This window comes from Momordica charantia (genome assembly GCF_013281855.1).
Source record: "Momordica charantia cultivar OHB3-1 chromosome 2 unlocalized genomic scaffold, Mcharantia_2.0 BLBB01000002.1, whole genome shotgun sequence".
NCBI lineage: Eukaryota > Viridiplantae > Streptophyta > Magnoliopsida > Cucurbitales > Cucurbitaceae > Momordica > Momordica charantia.
The window spans coordinates 8,196,887-8,217,656 of NW_028275160.1; the positions used below are offsets into that span (position 1 = coordinate 8,196,887).

General features: G+C 31.6%; 2 protein-coding genes and 1 pseudogene across 2 annotated transcripts; 1 reads left to right on the forward strand and 2 right to left on the reverse strand.

Annotated features, from left to right (window-relative positions):
* Positions 1–342: 342 nt before the first annotated feature.
* LOC111017192 (ethylene-responsive transcription factor ERF061-like) lies at positions 343–9,179 on the reverse strand (annotated as a pseudogene).
* Positions 4,903–6,239, forward strand: LOC111017207 (inositol-tetrakisphosphate 1-kinase 2). The gene has a single exon (XM_022292884.2). It carries the CDS (start codon positions 5,059–5,061, stop codon positions 6,067–6,069), a length of 1,011 nt encoding a protein of 336 aa, XP_022148576.1. The 5' UTR covers positions 4,903–5,058; the 3' UTR covers positions 6,070–6,239.
* Positions 9,180–13,280: 4,101 nt separating the features above from the next.
* LOC111017208 (transcription factor MYB53-like) lies at positions 13,281–15,287 on the reverse strand. Its single transcript, XM_022292885.2, has 3 exons — positions 15,260–15,287; positions 14,886–15,165; positions 13,281–14,133 (listed from the first exon to the last, which is right to left on the reverse strand). The coding sequence occupies exons 2-3, from the start codon at positions 15,149–15,151 to the stop codon at positions 13,509–13,511; spliced, it is 891 nt and encodes a 296-aa protein (XP_022148577.1). The 5' UTR covers positions 15,152–15,165; positions 15,260–15,287; the 3' UTR covers positions 13,281–13,508.
* Between the last annotated feature and the right edge of the window lie 5,483 nt (positions 15,288–20,770).

Consider the following 20,770-nt stretch of genomic DNA (forward strand, 5'->3'; position numbering starts at 1 on the left):
ACACCTTTCCGAAGAAAGAGAAAAAGGGAGTGGGCTACTGCACAGTCGAGCGGGTGAGAGCATTGAAGATGGTTTACTAATGCTTTAACTTAAAAAAAAAAAAAACTAAAATAGTTGTCCTAAAAAGAGATAAGATACACAGTTATAAATTAATTAATAGGAGTATGTTTACTATTTACCTTTTTAAATCGAGAAAGTTCATATTTACTAGGGCACTTGTGGAAGTAGAAAAAAAAAGGTTAAAAAACACATTTGGTCCCTGAACTTTCGTGAAAGTAACGATTTAGTCCCTGAACTTTCAAAAGTAACGATTTAGTCCCTGTACTTTCAAATTGGTAACAATTAAGTCCTTGCCGTTAAAGATTGGGTTAGATTTAACAGAAATTTGATGTGGCATATCCATGTGTACAAATTTAATGTCCAAGTGTACGATTGGTTCAATAATAGGTCGGTTCAAAGTTGAACCGGTTTGAGATGTAAAAATAATATTAATTATTAGAACGGAACATGGTCTCCCGGCTTATCACCCCACGCTCCACGCCATCTTCAACCTACTCAATCTCGCAAACTCACCGAAGCCCAAACTGTTCTTCAGGTCCTTAAGATTGGGGAAATTCAATCGCGCGTATTCCCCCGTTGTAGGCGGTAGCCTCCGGCGACTCGTAGGTCCCCAACCAGACCCTCATCTGATTATGCGGCGGCCGAATATCCACCACCCATTTCCCTCAATATCTCTGCCGCACTCCTCTGTAAAATTTCTTCTTGCCACTGCTGTGATAAATAAATTCTTGCGCCTGCAAAAAAAGATCCGTAGACCCATTCAATTTCGTCTGCAGAAGCTCCCGTTGTCGGAGGCAAACCGACGACCCTTCGATTCCCAGATCTAGAGCTCCGGTGTCGGAGACATTTCCGCAATGTGAGAATATCGAATCCAAAGTATTCCCTTTTACCAAAAAAATCAAATTCAAGAGAGTCGTCGTCTCATCAGAAACATTCGTTTGGCCAAACCGAAGACTGGTTGTGTTCATCATCTTCATATTTTTTGACGAAAACTGAAACAGGGGATCAAAGCCCAGAACATGAAATGTGAATCATTACCCCTTTTTTTGTGGGTTTTGTTAGAGAACGAGGGAGAAATTGAATTTTAGGATTATATTTATAGGCAGTGAAACATATAGAAGCCATGGCCGGAGAAATGGTGGAGACCTGGTCTAATTGATGTGAAAAAAATGAAAAAAAGGGCACCTTTTGGATTTAATGAAAAAAATCATATTTAGTGTGGGAGTGCGGAGATTGATTCACACACGGAACGAAGAACAATCTGGAGTTCGTCTTTGCCTTCCTTAGCATGTCGTACGATAGCTTGATTAGCACCATTCCTAAGCTGATTACAAGCCGACGGATATTCCGAAAGCGAATGTCATAATTACTAAGTTTGTGTTCACGGAGGAGAATTGGCGTGTAGATTTTGTGCACCAATTTGTCGACGGACTGTTGCTCGAGCTCCTCGGAGCTACGAAGGCGGTCAAAAATGAGATGATGTGGAACGTGGGGTGATAAGCCGTGAAACATGAGGAGACCATGTTCCGTTCTAATAATTAATATTATTTTTACATCTCAAACCGGTTCAACTTTGAACCGACCTATTATTGAACCAACCGTACACTTGGACATTAAATTTGACACATGGATATGCCACATCAAGTTTATGTTAAATCTAACCCAATTTTTAACGGCAAGGACTTAATTGTTACCAATTTGAAAGTACAGAGACTAAATCGTTACTTTTAAAAGTTCAGAGACTAAATCGTTACTTTCACGAAAGTTTAGGGACCAAATGTGTTTTTTAACCAAAAAAAAATAATAGAAATTTGTAAAAATAGCAACTACTTTTCAATTTTGAAAAAATAGTATAATCCAACCCTTAATGAATACTCGTTCTAACCGTGCTTCCTTCGTTTTTACCTCAAACTCATTTCCTTCTACGAAAACTCTTTCGTCGCTTTCATTCATTTCATTTTGATATACTAGATTTGGTATATTCTATTAATATATAAGAAAGTTTGAAAGGATAAAATCGAAATAATTAAAATATCGGAAATCAAATTTCAAATATTTTACCACATTTGCAAAACTCAGTAACTGTAGCTATATTTGCAAGTATGATAAATATGGCGGTTATTCATTACCAATTTCCCTTATTATTATTATTTTTTTACTCTTTACCTTGATTGAAGATTAAATGAACTTAATTGGGAGGAAGTTAAATTAGAAGGCAAATATGAAAGAAAATGAATCTAAATTTGGCAATCACTATTCACTATTAGAAGGGAAGGGTATTTTTGTCTTTGTACACACACACACACATATATATTTCTTCATATGGGCTAGTTGCTTGGGTTTTGCTATATATATGAAAAAGAAATTGTTTGCTATAAATAATGCATTTGATACAATTAGAATCAAGAATACAAAAATATAAAAACTAAAACTCAATTAACATATTCTATAAAATTCACTTAGTGGAATGCATGTTGGGTATTGAATTCTAATAATATCAAATGCATGTATCTTGATTGTCTCTTTAATTTTAGAATTAAAGGGGAGACTGATATTAATTTTGGAATATTTTGTCCACATGAAAAAGTGTTATATTTTTCTTAATTTAGTTTCAGTTACATTTATATGTAAATATTATATCATTCAAGTAAAAATGGTGTTGGATTATAAATTGAATTCCTATACATTATCTATGGAAGATGTATCTCTATTTTCTATCTAAACTTTTTTAAAGTTTCAATTACATTTCGCATTTTAGAAATATTATATCATTCGTAACTCAAGAGGACGAATCCTCTTTGCCACAACTAAATATCTTCCTCACTATGGTACGGTAGATTAATTTTGATTCCTTGCGATGTTATTCCTTAAGGACCTCCTATAAGTGGATATTTTACTTATTACTTACTGATATACATAGATATGTTGCTCTCAGACAAGTTCTATCAACTTTAACTTCACCCGATACTCCATCAACTTTAACTTCACCCATCACGAGAGTAATGGTGCAAAATAGAGTGTGTTTGAGAGTAGTAGTAGAAGGAATGATTTTCAAAAAAGAGATTTAAGTATAATTGATTTTTCAAAATAACTATCAAGTGATATTTTAAAAATCAAATCTAAAGTGATTTTAAACTTAAATCAATTTTTTTAATTTACCAGAATCGACTTTCAAATAATTTGCACAAATCTCTTTCTAAAGAGGATTTTGGATTGAGTTTGGATTGTTGAGGAATGGCTAATGGCCATTTCTAGGACTAGGATTGTTGCTTAATGGTTGTTATTCCTTGTTACTTTCTAACTATATATATATATATATATATATATATATATATATAAACATTGATATTCTATTAGTTTGTTTTAACTATTTTTTACATCAAATAAACTCAATCATGATTTATTTATGAGTATGTCATGTCAATATTCTATTAATAGTTTTACTTTTCAAAAATTCTATTAATAATGTTACAGACTAAATAAATAGAAGCATAATCCAAGTAAATCTAGTTATTAATTTTTTTAATCAAGGGATTGAACAGATAAAATTAAAAAGATTTAAAAATCGATAAAATATTATATTTGAAAGCTAAGTAGGCGTAATGAAGGCGATTTGTTTTACTAGGGAGGAAAAATGAATAAAATAAAAATTTACAGAACCACTCATACACTGTAATGGGTCTCAAGGAAAGCAAACTCAAAATTTCAAAGGATTCTTCTTTAAAAGTTCTAAAATTGGTATACATTTTTAATCCGACTGAAAATTTGGAGGTTAGAATCTCCATTCCACACGTTGTTGACTCTGCAGAAAAAAAAAAAAAACTCTATTCTTGTAACTTTAAATTGCGAAGTTGGATGACAATAACTATCGTTACAATAACTCTAAAAATTTATTGGTGGTGTTTTTAGTATATTAAGTGGAGGTGGGAAGATCTAAACTCATGATCTTTTAATCAGATACAAAGTGTAAAATATTATTGAACTAAGCTAATGTTGATACTTATTGGTAGTTTGGAGTTGAAAATTTAATTATTACTATCGAGCTGTAATTAATGAAGTTACAACTATATATATTTTTGGTTGAAAATATACCACTAAAAAAATCATTTGCTATAAGAATAATGGCTTAAATTAGGAGTTGGAGATATAAATCAATGCTTGTACTAAAAAGAACCCCAAGATCGATGCTTTTTATTTTATTTTTTATTCTTTTGGTTAAATATCTCAAATGGTTCTAACCTTTTAATTTCTTTTCTCAATTGGATCCTTGTTCTTTTAGTAATATTAATTTTTTTTCAATTAATATTTTAGAAGAAATGTAAAATCTTGTTAATAGAAAGTTGATGTATCTCGACATTGTTTTGTTAGCATATTAAGACACGCGACTATACCATTTAGACATGTCACGGGAAAGAAATGCACTTTGTTGATAAGTAGATCCAACTTTATCAAGTGGACCAATTAGATTTCATGCATAAATAAGTATTTGAGTGAATATTTTTACATGTCCAAATATGTTAATAAAACAACAATTCAACTATATATCAAAGGTAGTATTGCCCCTGTACTTAAAAAAAATTGTAACAATTTTGGTTCTTTCATTTTTTTTCTATCTCACTTCTTTCCATCCAAATTTTAATCACTAAAGGTCTTGAAATGTAGTTGTAAATTTGTAGAAAAGAGTTCATTTTTTTCTTCTTTGGTACAGAACATGTAGGAACGGAATTCGAATCGACGCTAGAAAATATATATTTTTGTCAAAACTAAAATAGACATTTCTGACGAGTCATCTGTAATAAATAGTGGAGTTAGGATGTGTAATGTAGATGGCGAATGGCATACACTTGTCTGATACGTGTGAGATTATATATACTCCCCCACTTCCCCTTCTCCTTTCTCTGCAACTGCAACTGCAACTCCAACGGCAACCAATTTCCACTTTCCCTTCAATTTTCCCTTCCATTTTCTCACCTCCCAAACGCTCCTTCTTCTTCCGCCATGGCTTCCCCTCCGCGCTTCCGAATAGGCTACGCCTTCTCCCCCAAGAAGGAGCAGACCTTCATCCTCCCTTCTCTCGTCGATTACGCCAAGCTCCACGGCATCGACCTCGTCCGCATTGACCCCCGTCTCCCCCTCCTCCACCAATCCCCCTTCCACTGCATCATCCACAAGCTCTACGACCAGTCTTGGGTCCAGCAATTGCGGGATTTCGCTTCCCTCTACCCCGACGTCGTCGTCATCGACCCGCCGGACCAAATCTCCCGCCTTCTCCATCGCGATTCCATGCTCCAGGTGGTCAACCAGATCACGATTCCTCACGGGGACGAGCGGATTGAGGCTCCCAGGCAGGTCGTGCTCCATGATTTGGATGTGGTGGCCAAGGATGGGTTACATGCATTTAGGGATTTAGGGCTCAAATTCCCGGTGATTGCCAAGCCCTTGGAGGCCGACGGGAGTTCGAAATCGCATGATATGTGTTTGGTGGCGAATGACAGCGGATTGAAGAGACTGAGCGCTCCGATCGTGCTGCAGGAGTTCGTGAACCATGGCGGAGTTGTGTTCAAGGTGTATGTGGTCGGGGAGTGCGTGGTGTGCGTAACGAGGAAATCGCTACCGGATATAGCGGAGGAGGAGCTGGAGAAGTTGGAGCCCGTGTCCAATTTTTCGAGGATATCGAATTCAGCAGCTCCAGGCTATGGGGAAACTGAGAGTTTCGGCGGGAATGGAGAGGGTAATGTTGAAATGCCATCTCTGAACTTTGTCATGAATGTGGCGGCAGGGTTGAGGGAGGCAATGGGGCTTACGCTTTTTAACTTCGATCTGATTAGGGACAGTAGAGATCAGAACAGGTACCTTGTGATTGACATTAATTACTTACCTGGGTATGCCAAAATGCCTAACTATGAGCCTTTCTTGACAAAATTTTTCTTAGACGTTGTTCATAAACGGACTGCTGGGGGGGACTCAAATTCTTCCTATGTAAATGAAAATGAGGTAGTGTTCTGTTGAATGTGACGGGTAGTAATCAAATAAGAGTAGTGCTTTGGTGATGATATATGGGATTTACTTGGAAGGGTGGAGTGTGGATGGTATTTATATCTATCAATCTGGGAGAGGAAACTTTCCAAAGCTGTTCTTTTACACCCATTAGTGAGTTCAATCAGTTGATCTTATTAAAATGATTGGTGTGCCTCTCTTGTAGAGCTTTTTTCTTCCACTGTTAGAGGATGCTTTACAAGTTACAAATTATTACTAGTTATGATGCATGAGTTATATCGATTATGACATTAACTTAACCTCCTGATAGCATGTTGCTTGTTTGATTATTGATATTTTGAAATTGTTTATATTCTAACAATAGGCGCTCTATCATTTACTTCAGTTTTTTACCTTTCTTAAAAACACATTTGAACTCTCGAGCCAAATTTCAAAGACAAAAACAAGATTTTAAAGACTACTTGAAAACTTGCTTGAATTTTGAAAATGCTTTAGAAAAGGTAGATTACAAAACTAAGAAACACAGTTTATAAGCTTAATTTTCAAAAACAGAAAACTGAAAACAAAATGTTATTCATCTGAGCCCATACAAAATGGTTATCAATCTGAGCCTGTAGTTGTTAGAAGTCTTGCAAACCTTGGAAGCGCTTGCTGATGTGATAACTTTTAAGTAAATGAAATCTTTTGTTCCTTGAATATCTCTTCTAGCTCATGTTGATTGTTTGAATTTTGCTGCTACAGAGTCCTTGTGCATCTCATAATGCAGTGGACGGAAGCAGTTTTTGTGCTTTTCCACTCGTTTTGTTGATTTTTATTACACATGAATTTCTTTTGCATTGGAGTGAAGTGCTTCCTACTTTCCCTCTCAATCATTGCCAGTGAATTGTGTAAATTAGGAACTGTAACTTGATCATGAGGACTATTGATTTACTCTCCACAATTTTTTGTTCTGTTTAAATTAGGCTGATAATATTTTTTAGAAGAAATCATTTGGCATGTGATCGTCCAGGGCAAACAACTAATGCCCCTCCTGGTGAGTTTGGCACGAGTTTGGGATAACTTTTGAAAGACTAAAAGGCTTTTTAGTTTATTAAAAGTACTTTCTAAACACTACATAGGGAAGAAGTGATCTGAAGAAAATATTTTTCTCCCAATAGTACTTAGAGAAGGAGAAGGAGAAGGAGTGCTTCCACATAAAAAAAGTACCTTTTCCAAAACTATCCTAAACTCACCCCTAACCCCCAGTGCTCTGCTTTTGGCCCAAAAGAAATATACTTCATCATTGTATCAAATGTATTCATATTGGAAGATTGTATTTCAGCTCTGAAATTTTCTTGTAAATCATGTAATGAACTGCAGTATAGTAGCTGTAGCATTCTAAGAACTTAACTTTTCCCGTTGGTTTTTTATTCAGATCTTTTCTTACTTTTTTTAGTTTTATTTTCGCTTCTCTCTATATAGGCTGAAAGGGCTTAATCCAGGAATTTCTCTCTCACAGTACATGCAAATCAGATAAGATTAGATAGGAAAGAGTTTATTTTCATGCTGTTTTGCCGAGTTCTTTATCTTTCTATACTGTCAAGAATTTTGCCCTGTTTTTGTTAGTATCTTCTATCAGGGAAATAAATTCTCAGGAAAAAGATGCATCCTCATCAATCTTAATTTAGACTTTGTGCGAGTAATGTATAAGGAACAGACAGATTGGCAGCCATCATAATCTTGCCATTCTGGCAGAAATAAATCATTTACAAGAAAAGATAGCTAACAGCATGGAGATGACTGACAGAAAGAAAGCATAGTTGTATGATTTACCATCAGCATCTACATGCCACATCAGTAAAGATCAGTAAGGAGAGAATGAGCTGGAGGATGAGCTGGCAATGACATCAGATGTTGGTTAATGGTAAGTTCGACATATTCCCTTAAAAAATCCTCTGTACTGTATTCCTGATATACCATGACATTAAATGTTGAGAAAATGACTCATGATTGTTTAGTTATGGAAATACTTGGAATCTGATCTGCCCACCTTGAGTTTTTCAATATCTAGGGAAGCTGGGTTAAAGCTAGCAATACCCAGTGATGATTCTTGAAAGTTGTAGTGGTCCATTGAAAAGTTTAAATTCTTGTGCAACGGCTGTTGGGAAACTGTATCTTAGTGGTGAAAAACATTTGCTTTCTGATTGGTGTTAGAAATTGATGCTGTTTTTTCATTTTTGTGTTTAGAAAACTGTTGTTGGGTTGGTTCATTGGTTGGCCGGTCATTATGTAGCACGTGAAACTGTATGGAAATTATAAAAAAAAAAAAAAAAAAAATTGAAGGAAGAGAATTTTGACCTGTAAAAGGATGGTCTCAACTCAGAACAGGTTTCTATCTTCCACATTTTGAGAATTCATGAGAGAGAGACTTAAGGTTGTGAGATTGAGACTTTCTTTTTTCTTTTTTCATATTGCCTTAAGTTGTAATAGTAATGTTTTTTTTTAATAAAAGTTTTAATTGTAGACTATTTAGATAGTTTAAATATCTGTACATGTATTTAATACTAGTGGTATAATGGGCTTTTTAATTTTTTCATTAGGTCGGGCCTCCGTTTTTTTTTTTTTTGGGTCTATTTGAAAATGAGTGTAGTAGTTGTTTTATTTGTAACAGAATTATTATTATTATTTTGTTGCAAAGGGCCCTTAAATTTTTGTATGCATATTCCTTAGTCTTGTTTTTAATATTTGTATAAGCTAATTGGGCCAATAGCAATAGCATGATTGGAATAAAAAAAGCCTCCACCATTGGGACAAGGAAAAAAATAAATTTCTAAATAGAAAGCCAATGGTTGATGCTCTACTACACACTCGGTAACTACCATGATTCGAGCCCTTCTTTCTAAGCCATTTACTATTTACATCTGTCTCTATTAGCCAATAAATTGATCAATGATGATTATTATATATATATATTTATTTATTTGTTTGTAACAAGGAAGAGATTTGTAATATGAATTAAATACAGCATAATTAAAATCAAACTTAAATATAATATAAAAACATATCTAGAGATATGTAATAAGAACACATAGGTGTAGATTTTGGAACTTAAAGATTAAATGAAAATTCAAAACGGTATTCATCTCTAAGAAGAAAAAGAAATATGAGAGCTTTGATCTTGATCACCTAACTAAAACGGTATATGTATTTCAACGTTCAATTTGATGAAATTAAAATTAACTAGTCAAAGCCATGTTGGATAATGATTTCTACTATTTCTTTGATGTGTTTTTCCCATTTTTTCAATGCACATCAAATTTTAAAAACAAAAAAAAAAAAAAAAATTGAAAATCTCTTTTTTTAATGTTTTAATTTTGGCTAGATTTTGAAAATGTTTTTAATTTGATAATAAGATAAAGGAATACGTCCATAGGTAGAAAGTTCCCCATTGCATATATCTTTTTTAAGAGAAAATCATGGAGACTTTGGTTTATAAACAAGGAAGAAAGAAAAAAGATGTCTTCAACACAAGACAAATATGGCTTAAATTGATATCTAACATAGAGTTGGAAAAATCATATATTATAAGCAAAACAAACTTAGCAAAGTAGGTGGGTTAGTTACATTTAATAGTCAACAAGTTACCTACTAATTAAAAGTCCACTCGTTAAACTAGGTTAATAAGCTTGTCAATTTTTAATAATGACAGATCATCTCTTGCGCTCTTTACCGATGGTTAGGAGCACTGTCAATGTCTCACATCACTCAAATCTGGAATGATTTAATTTAGGTTCGATATAGACAATATTCGTACCAATGTAATTAAAAGAACTATATTTGTTTGTTTGTTTTTAATATGATTTATTGTCCTAATATGTTTTTTAGAGATGTGCTCTAAATTTTGTTTTGGTTTATCCATATGGCTGTATGAAAGCATTGAATGTTGAATAAAATTAGAGAGTTTTAGAGACTTAGTCAGATAGATGAAATAGTTAAATGTCAACCAGAAAAGGTGAGCTTCGATTATCTTAGTAATGTGGTCCACAGTAAATCTGAGTTAAGGAGCAAGTTTCGATAAAAATTAAGAGTGTTAAGAGACGTCCCTAATAACATTTCCCCAGCAATGGATTGTTAAAAGCCTATGTGTGACAAAGAAGGATTAGCACCAACTATTATCCCACATTATAATATGTATAGTTGACAGTGCAATGGATTGTTAAAAGGAGTATTCATTGGATTGTTAAAAGGAGTATTCATGAGAAGGAATTATTAGCACCAACTATATATTATATCCCACATTATAATATGTATTGTTGAGCTCTATCAAATCAACTTTCTACTGCTCAATTTGGAGAAAAATGAATTAATTTTATGAAAATTTAACTTCATCCGAACAAACTTTTGATTAGATAACTATTTGAGGGGAGATCAAGTGATCAAAACTTTTCAATCTTTTTCGACCACAATCTCACATGAGTTACAATATCATCATTTGAATGAAACCTTTTGAGTAAAGATGACTCGAAATGATATCATACAAGTTTAAGCTCAAAATAGATAATATTATAGGAGATAGCGGAAGCTGGACCAAACTCTCAAAACAACAAAGTATTTCTCCAAACCGACTAAGATACCTTTCATATCTAGGTTTAAATTTTCAACCAAATTCATATAAGTACACCAACTCAGTCATTTTCATGTTCTAGAGAGAGAAAAGGAGAGAAGTTACCTAAAAAAATCTCACTTAACTTGTTTGAGAAATTTGCTATTGGGTTGAATCAATAATATTAATTAAAGGAAGGAAATAGTCTTACCTAATAGTTAACAACGACTTTGACTTTTTATCAAATGGAAGATATTGTTAAAAGCAAGGTCATTAATTTTAAACTCCACATTTTTTTTAAAACAAAACCCTTCCATATGCACAATTACTTTTTTCAAAAACAAATTTTTAAAAATGGCTGCTTCCTAGCTAATCATGGTTGGAGGCAGGATTTAAAATTTGTATGCCTCCTAATAACCATATAATAACCATTTAATAGAGTTTAAAATACATTGGATAACTTCCCTTATGCATCAATGAGCATAGTTAACTGTCACAGTGTTCTAGTCTCTTCCAATAATTTTTTAATAGATAGAAAAAATCTTATAAGAGAGAAGAAACCATTAAAGAGAACATAGGGTTTGAGATATGGAAAAAACCTAGTATTGTTTTTGTACCTTATTCCATTTGTTTACTCCCGTGATACTTGCACTTTTGTCACAAACGACACATTAAGACTTATATGTTACTAATGTTGTTACGATGAATAAAATTAAAATGGACAATCTCATATACCTTCGTCAATCTCATCCCCATTTCTTATTTGCGGGCTGCATTTATTGCAATTATTTTTCTACTTTTACCCATTAATGAAATCTATAACTTTTTAAATTAATTGTTTTATAATTTGATTATTTCTTTTTCATTTATACTACTAATAAAAATTTATACCACTTTTATTAGTAGATTTGATTTTATCATGAAATATTATAAATTTATATTTAAATTTTTAAATTTTACTTTAATATCAATAGATTTTTAAAAATAGAATTCACTACTATTAAATATTATAATAATAATATTATTTTATATTAAATGATGATGGTTCTGATAAAAAAGTATTTTAGTTGATGTAATTTTATTTTAATTATTCATTATTTATTAACATTAAATAAATTATTATAATAAAAAATACTTACTATCAATAATATAGTAATAAAATAAACTAAAATTTATTACTATTATAATTAAAAAAAGATTAGCACACATTAATGTGTTTGTAATTAGCTAGAAAGGAGAAATGAGTATACTAGTCATTATTATATATCCAATTCCGATTCCAACAAATTACTGGTAAACAACGTCAAAAGATAGGAATAACATTCTCATCTCGATCGATTTTCATTCCAATTTATGTCAATTCCGATTTCTGATAAGTAATCAAGGCGTTCGCACAGAAAAATTTTGAGGAAAAACTTTATCAATTTGAGAAGGGTAGAAAATTTTGACATGAGTTCGTACCTACTCAAAAGGTCAACATCTTTGGATGTCTTCTTCTAGAAGAGTCATTTTTCTAAATTGCAATTATCACTTGCGTCTCCCAAACACAAAACAACTAATTAGATCGTTTTGTGTAGTCAGTAAACTCACCCAACTATTTGATTTTCAAATCCCATAAATAAATAAATAAATATATAATATACTATATTTGTTGGACTTTATGTCTACTAACATTATTATAACACACTATTTAATTAATTAGGTCAAATTAAATGCTCTCTCTTTATTTAGGAGCTCGTAGACTTCTATCAAATTTAGATTTTTGGAACAAATATTAAATGCCCCTTTTATTCTTATTAAGATAATGGGAGCTAAGAGAAGTTTTGATACTAATAATTAACATCATTACAATTTTCTTATATTTATTTTGACAATATCGAATATTCATGGACGCTCGTTTTAACTTCTGGACTCTGATATCATTATCTATATTATTGAATCAAATTACATATTAAAATCAATTGACAATGAAACGAATATCTCACTTATATTATAAATGCTTCCCGGGTTCTTATCTTTTCAATGTCGAATCTTTTAAGAGACAATTAACACATAATTCTCTTTCTATACCTTGTGATTAGTTAACTGAGGAAGACTATATTATCTTTTAACCTTTGGAGTTAGCTCAATTTAGAAAGCACAATTGATTTGGAGTTAGATTTTTTCTCATTGTTTGAATTACTTTTAAAAAGACCTTATTTAAAAGGTTACACAAATGGATTTCTTATAATTCCTGTAATTAAGCGAGTCAAAATACAAATTAGGAATCCACAATCATATTATAACACTCACATGAATGAATTATGTGAGTTCAAGGTAGCCAATTCATTGTGTTTTGATTGTCATTTTGTTTCTAAATTTGTAAGTTTTTAATTAAAAGTAATGAATTTGTTTGATGACGAAAAAATATACTCTTTTTCAAACTTAGAAAGCAGACATGTTCGTTGAACTAAGATCATCTTTTAAATTTCTTTTAGTTTTAAAAACTTGATTATGATTTTAAAAATGTTGTTCAATGGCGGTAGATTAATAAGAAAAACTACTAGTAAACGAGCTGAAATTGCATGAACAAAAGATCCAATAATCGCTGCTAAGCAAAAAGTTTAGAAAATCAAACACTAATTAATAATGTATTCTCGTTATTTATATATAAGAATCATATACATGATGATAATTAAAGACCTACGAATCCATTCATATATACAATCAAAGGCCAAAATTCTTTACATATATATATCTCCACGAGTCGACGAGAATCATCATCAAGGAACTGCTACAAGGTCGTCCATGCATTAATTACCACTAAACCTAAAAATTTAAGTGAACGATTATGATGAACTAAATATTTTTTTGTTTACATTCTCCACACTTACTCTTCAACATGTTTCCAATAAGAATATGAAGATTCATCGTCCATACAGTCGTCCCAGTGATCTTTGATGGCGGTCGGTATCTTCGAGCACTCAGGAGAGACTGAAACCAAGTTGGGGAGTGAGTCTGAACTATGATTCATGTCGTAAAAAGTCTCTACTCGATCGTTATCGTTTCCGAACCCTAACGAGCTTGTGGTGTAGTCATCACGTGACAGTGGCTGCTGCTGTGAGGACTCTAGGTTTTGGAAGCTTTGGAGAGAAGATCCAATGGGGAGATTATAAATTGGGTCTGGAATTTGTTGTCCGCTGAAGAGGCTGTTGGAAGTGAAGAGATGATCAGAAGAATGAGAGCTTAAAATTTGGAGAAGATTTTGGAGGAGATGAACTTTTGCAAGCTGAGTGGCTTCTGAGTGTAGCCTAAAGGGACTGTCCCATGGAGCTGAGGGAAGAGAAAGCAAGTGATGAAAATTTGAGAGAATGTTTAGATGATGATCAGTTCTTGGCATGTGGGTGACAGGATCAATGCCCATTTGGAGAAGCTTCTTCTTCAAATGAGTGTTCCAAAAGTTTTTTATCTCATTATCCGTTCGTCCTGGAAGATGGCTCGCTATAATCGACCATCTTGTTGCAACATAAAACAAAAAACATAAAAGTTGTTAACCTTAGCTTGTTAATTATAAATCCATTTGAAGGAAACAAAAAATTTATTCTATATCATTAGGTGATTGTTTTCTGAGATTTATCGAGCTGCCTTGCAAAATTAATTGAATCTTCAAGGATATAAAAAAAATTGTGTTGTTGAACTCTTAAACGTTCAATTAGAGACCTTTTATGAAAAAATAAAAAACCCATTCTTATTTGTTGTTAAGTTTTGCTAATATTTATATAGTAAAGACTCCACTAATTATTGTTTGTTAATGGATAAATATCTACCCTAATAAACAAAGAATTATATTAAAATTATGAACGGAGAATTAACAGCAAAAACTAAAATAGTTTCTACTTAGAGACTAGATAAAAAATTTAGAAATTAAAGCAAAATAATTAAAATTTCATAAAGAAAAAATAGAATAAACCATTCAAAAGATTGATGTGCTTGTAAAGATATCTTTGAAAAATACACAAAAACATCTCCCCGACATAATGGTTTCATTTTTTTTAATGACTCGGAAATGGATGGTGTTTGGCTTTTCCAGTTGGATCCTTATAATTGAGGTGTCGATGGCTACCCATTACAATAATTCGATGTTATGAGACTTGTCCCAACTACCCACCCTACTCAAATCGGGGAGGAGTATGCCCATTCAGTCACAAACTCACTGCACCATCCTGTGGATTGGTATATTTAAGGATTAGATATCGAAAAAACTTACTTGTTTCCAAGAGCTGCGTGAAGGTTGATGATAATTTCCTCTTCTTCATCAGAGAAGTTTCCTCTTTTGATATCAGGTCTAAGATAGTTGGTCCACCGAAGTCTGCAGCTCTTGCCACACCTATTCAGACCAGCAAGCTTTGGAAGAGCTCTCCAGCTCCCATGGCCATGTTTCTCAATATAATCCACCAGCTTCCGGTCTTCCTCCGCCGTCCACGGCCCCTTTTTCAGGCCATTCTCGTCCACCGACGGCGATCTCGGCATCATGCTCTCCCTGCAAACTGCAACCAACCAAACCCTTCCAATATTATGCGGTTGAGTTTCAACTTTGTAAATGAGAGGGAAGATTTTAAGGTAGAATAAGGCAAAACAAACCTTGCAATGTCAGAAATGGGACATTGATTCTCTGTTAGGCCTTTGAAAAATGACAAAGAAAAGTGCCTGTTTTTATAGTGTGTGGAAGGGCGGTGTTTGGACTCAAGAAATTAATGGTTTGACATTTGAAGCATTTGGTATCATTTCTTCCTTGTTTTGACGAATGTGTTCTAATCATGGATTTTTTTTACTAATAAATTTAGGTAACTTCTAAACATATCCTTATGTATGACCTATATGAAAAAGGGTGAGTGTGAAAAGTCTCATTTTCCATGAACTTTCTTGGTGATGTGTGTGTGTTTGTGGACCTTAATCACTTTCTTAATTAGACTAATTATCTCTCTCTAGGTACTCAATTAATGAAGGTTTTAGACAAAATAATTTTAGTGGCGTTTAAGGTATGATGTGGGAAATTTACTCTTACAAAATGTGAGGATTGCTTTGCCAAAATGAATATTAGGATCGAGTTATTGCTAGGATGGAAAATAGGGTGAGAATTCAACCAAGTTTTGGTGTAAATTATAATTAACTAGAAAAACATATTTAAGGCAACTATATGAGAATTGTATTTATAAGTGAAGATATTAAATTGAATATAGAAGTATATATAGTTCCAATAAGCAATAAGTGAGGTCGTGAAAACTATGATCAATATTGTGATAAAGTGAACTAGTCGAGTTGAATATTGTTAAGATGAATGTGTTGGGATTGTAAGATGTTCAAATAAAGTGTCTCACTAATTAAAGAAGAGAGTGATCAGAAAGCAACGTTTATGGGAGTTGAGAGCTTTGTCGGTAGTGCTATCAACGAAATTTCCTTAGGGAGACATTGTTGATTTTTCCTTATGAAAAATGCAGAGAAATTTCGTCAGCATTTATAAAAATTATTGAAGGGGAGGTATATATCTAGCTTTGAGACTTGGAAGAGAGTAGTTAGACAGATTAGATTAAGAGCCTACAATTCATTAATTAGAAAGGGTAAATAAAATTGAATTAGTATAATTCTGTTGAAACTAAATAGGGTAAATCCAACTTCTAGAAGCTTTTTTATCATATAATTTTAAATTCTCTATACCTAAATAAAATTAGGGTTTAAAAAAAAAACAATATTTGGGTAAATTTTACTTCCATTTTAGAACTATAACTATTTTTCTCAGCATCTACATTGTAACTTGAAATCATATATATACATACATATTAAAAAAAAAAAAAAAAACTTAGACATCATATAATATAAACTTGGGACTTTTTCTAATGTTTTTCTAAAAATGTTAGGGAATGACTTCTCCCAATGGAGCTATACCGACGATTTTCCAGATGAAATTTTTTCGTCAGGAGAAATCATTATTCTCGACGTTTGGAGTCGAAAAAAATCCTTTTTCTGGTAGTGTAGTTACACAGATTTAATTGGTATGATAAAATAGTCCCATCATAGTACTAAAGTATGTCGAGGGACACGTCAGCAATTAAAGTTCCATCAAATTAAAATACATGAGGGTAGGTTTGTATTTAGGAGACAAAAGGCTGGTTTGTGAACTGATGATTATTGATTTGTATACGCAAAAAAAGTTACTATTTTTCTTTGGTTGGAGCCTACCTAACCCTAATTCACTATATGCTTCTTTTTTGTGTTCTTATAATGTCAAAATTGAAGACCTCAATTATATACTTCTCTAACAATGCATATGATATCTTAAATTTATATCTAACAATTATCCCATTATTTCATATTTGTGTAGCATGTGGGCATTAAAATGATATTGTATGAGGCTTGTTTTCTCTTTTTCTCTTTTCTTTTTTAATTTATAATTTGCCTCTTCAAGAGATACTCAGTTCATAAGCGACCATAACATAGAAGCATCGGTAAGGCCGAGAAGGTACATTCTCTATTATTTTTGTTTTTAAAACTTGGTTAAAAATTCAAATTTGCTTATTTTTAAAATGAAAAACATACCAAATAATTGATGAGAAAAAAACAATTTAATTTCTAAAAACAGAAAACATAATATAATAAATGATTATTAAATACGGTCTAAAAGGTTATCAAGTTAGTCTTAGAACCACCGATAGTTTTTGACATAACACCTATTTGTTGCTTTCTAGAAAAACCATTTCCAAATATCTTTTGGCTTTTTTAAAAAATATTAAATTTTTCTAAAACATAATAACAAATGCTTTCGGTTGACATGCTCATAAATAAATTAAATTTATCAAACTCATCGGTTAAATTTTTGGATTGAGTATATATAATAAAATATTTAAAAATTAATCAATTTTAAGTTAGTTCAACTTAATTGAAAAATTGACACTTCCCATCAATCTAATAAAACAATTATTACTATTCTCATATAGATTAAATTCTTTTACTTGCATTGCAAGAAATGATAGAGTGAGAGAATTGATAGATACCAAATTGCTCAGAAATTTATAACTAATGTTAAATTGAGAGAGATCAAATATATATTTTGTTCATTACAAAGACAGTCAAAGCAAATTCCTCAAGTTTAAAAGTTGTTGGGGGAAATTGTTGCATTCTAGTTAGGTACATATAGACTTTTAATTGTGTTCTACCAAAAATTGTTTTATACAATGTATGCAAAATATTCCACAATCCCTAGAGATACTTCCTCTCTATTTACTATAAGGTCAAATTCATATTTTAGGTTAAAACTTAAAATACTATTTTTGTCATTCTACCTTAGTTTTGATTCATTTTGATCCGTGTGTACTTTTAAAATATTCATTTTGATTTCTATATTTGTAATTTTCGTTCATTTTAAATCTTGTCCTTTCAAAATGTTCTTCTGAATCCTTATACTTTAAAAATGTAACCATTTTAGACACTTGAATTTAATTTTTATTTTATTTTTTATCACACAATTTCAACACGACACTACACTCAATATATTTTTTGAAATATAACCCTGATTTTATATTAAAAGGTTTCCGTTATACAAAGAAATTGTGTTAAAATTTGAAAATTGGGACCAAAATAGTCACTTTTTAAAGTACAAGGACTAAATCGAACATTTTAAAATTACATAGACTAATATAAACCAAACTTGAAAGTATATGGACCAAAATGAAAATGATAAAAATACAGAAACTAAAATGAACAAAAGCTAAAAATACATGAATTAAAATAGTATTTTAACCTATCTTTTAATAACCATTGTGTTATCGAAATTCAATATTGATTTATTTTGAAATTTTCTTTCAAGATAAATAATCATATAAAACGTCTCCAACATACATGCTGATCTTAATTTCGTTTTCTTAGTATAATTGGAGTGGAGAGATTCGAACTCGTGACCTCTTGGTCAGAGATATATGTCAATTACTGTTGAGCTAGCTCATGTTGTCCATGCTGGTCTTAATTTTTCAACCCCATACGCTTTAAAATTTGAGTTTTGTCCTCAATTTTTTTATATAAGAAAACGCTACGCTAGCAATTTCTATCTAAATTCATGTGAAATTAAATTTTGAAAATATGGTTACTTAAGTAGCGCTATATTTTATAAAATAACATTAAAGAATCGATAGATATTGAGCTTCTTGCCAACAAAGCGGTAATTGACGGTCTCTAACCAAAAGGTCATGAGTTATTGTCAACGTGAACTTAGTTTAACCGTAATTAATACTTACCTCTGATAAAATAGTAATGAGTTCAAATTCGTCAATCCCACTCGTTACACCGGAAAAAGAAAAAAAAAATAGATACGGAGCCTCTTGTATTAAAAAAAGGGTATATTACCTATTGATAAAGTCAATAAATTACATAATTATTTCCCTTCAAATAGTCAATGTGGGAGTTAGAAGGTGGTCCTCCTACCAATTAAAATGTGACATCACATATTATCCATATTTACAAGTTCCTTCCCTTTATTAGTTAAGCTAATAGTTGAAAATTTTGTTATGTTTGCGTGGTATTAACCAAATTGTTTTAATATCATAGGTGTGTGAGACTTAATAAATAATATCTATCTATATATATGTGCTTGTAGTCCACTCTATATTTATATTTTATCCTAATAGGAATTTGAGTTTTTGAATTGAGTTGTGAGCGATTAGTTTGTTAACTAGCAAGTTGAAGAAGTTTGATTTAATTGACAGTAATCTCACCATCACTACAATAATTTAGGTCATATAATTACTTACAAAATTGGGGATTTAAGATGTAGGGCTTAGGTGCCGTTTGTTTTTTGGAGTGCAGATACCCGACATCTTCAGATGCCTGAAATTTCAGTTGTTCGGAATTTTAGATATCTGAGATCTTCAGATGACCACATTTGTTTCGTAGAAAAATATATAAGGATGTTCGGGAATGTTCTAAATTTATATGATGTTCCAAACACGCCCTTACGAATATTCATATAATTTATACATTAATATAATATAATTTTTATATGTTATTAGGTAGAATTCATATTAATATAAGACTTTTTAAAAAGTAATGAATATTGAATATAAATGTCATTTTCAATTTTAATATTTTTTTAAAAATACAATTATATAATTAATGTTATATGAGATAAACTTCATTTATTATATTATAAAATTATATTCTTTTAAGAAGAAAAATAGTTAAAAAAACGTTGCTTTAAAATTATGTATTTAAGATAATAGATATTATTCATAATAATTTATTCTAAATATTAAAAGTAAATAGAGATATTGTTTAATTTAATTGAAGATTATTTTATATGTACATGTAATACATAAGTATACATAATTGTTTATTAGTCAATGAGTATATTAATTCATTTAAACTATAAAAATACAAATAAAACCAAAGAAATTTGATAAAAGAAAATATATGAAAAAATAACGAAGGGGTAAAAATATCAACATAGCCCCGAATCATGGAAACCGATGTTTCAAAAGGGCATCCAAATCGACTCGGATGCCTTCCAAATAGGCATCTTAGGATATCCGGATATCTTGCATTACCACAAAACAAACGTTGGAATCCAAATGTCCATCTCACGAGAATTTTGGATTTCCACGAAACAAACGGCCCCTTAGGGTGTGTTTGAGAGTGCCAAAATCAGTTTTACCCGTGTCAAAATCACTTCTATTTCCATTGATCATGTTTAGCAAATTAAAAAATTGATTTTAGTAAAGTTGAAAATCACTGTAAATTGATTTTCAAGGTATAAGTTAGACGATTTTGAAAAATCAATTGTACTTTAGGACTTCATCTCTTGTACATTGATTTATTGGGATTTGATTTTTGGTGAAATTAAACAGAGGATCTTAGAGATATCAAGTTGATTTTTGTTGATCGCATCCCCACATATTGTATTAAAAAAAATTGATTTTTATTGCTTAAAAATCAATTAAACTTAAATGTCTTTTTTTAATTCTACCACCGCTCTCAAACACACCCTTTAAATAACATTTAACATCTTCCTGGTTGAATATTATTGTTTTCCTTTGAATTGTAAGTCCGACCATGTATCTTCTACCAAGTATATTTAAAAACTCAAAATCAAAATAAAAATTTATTAGG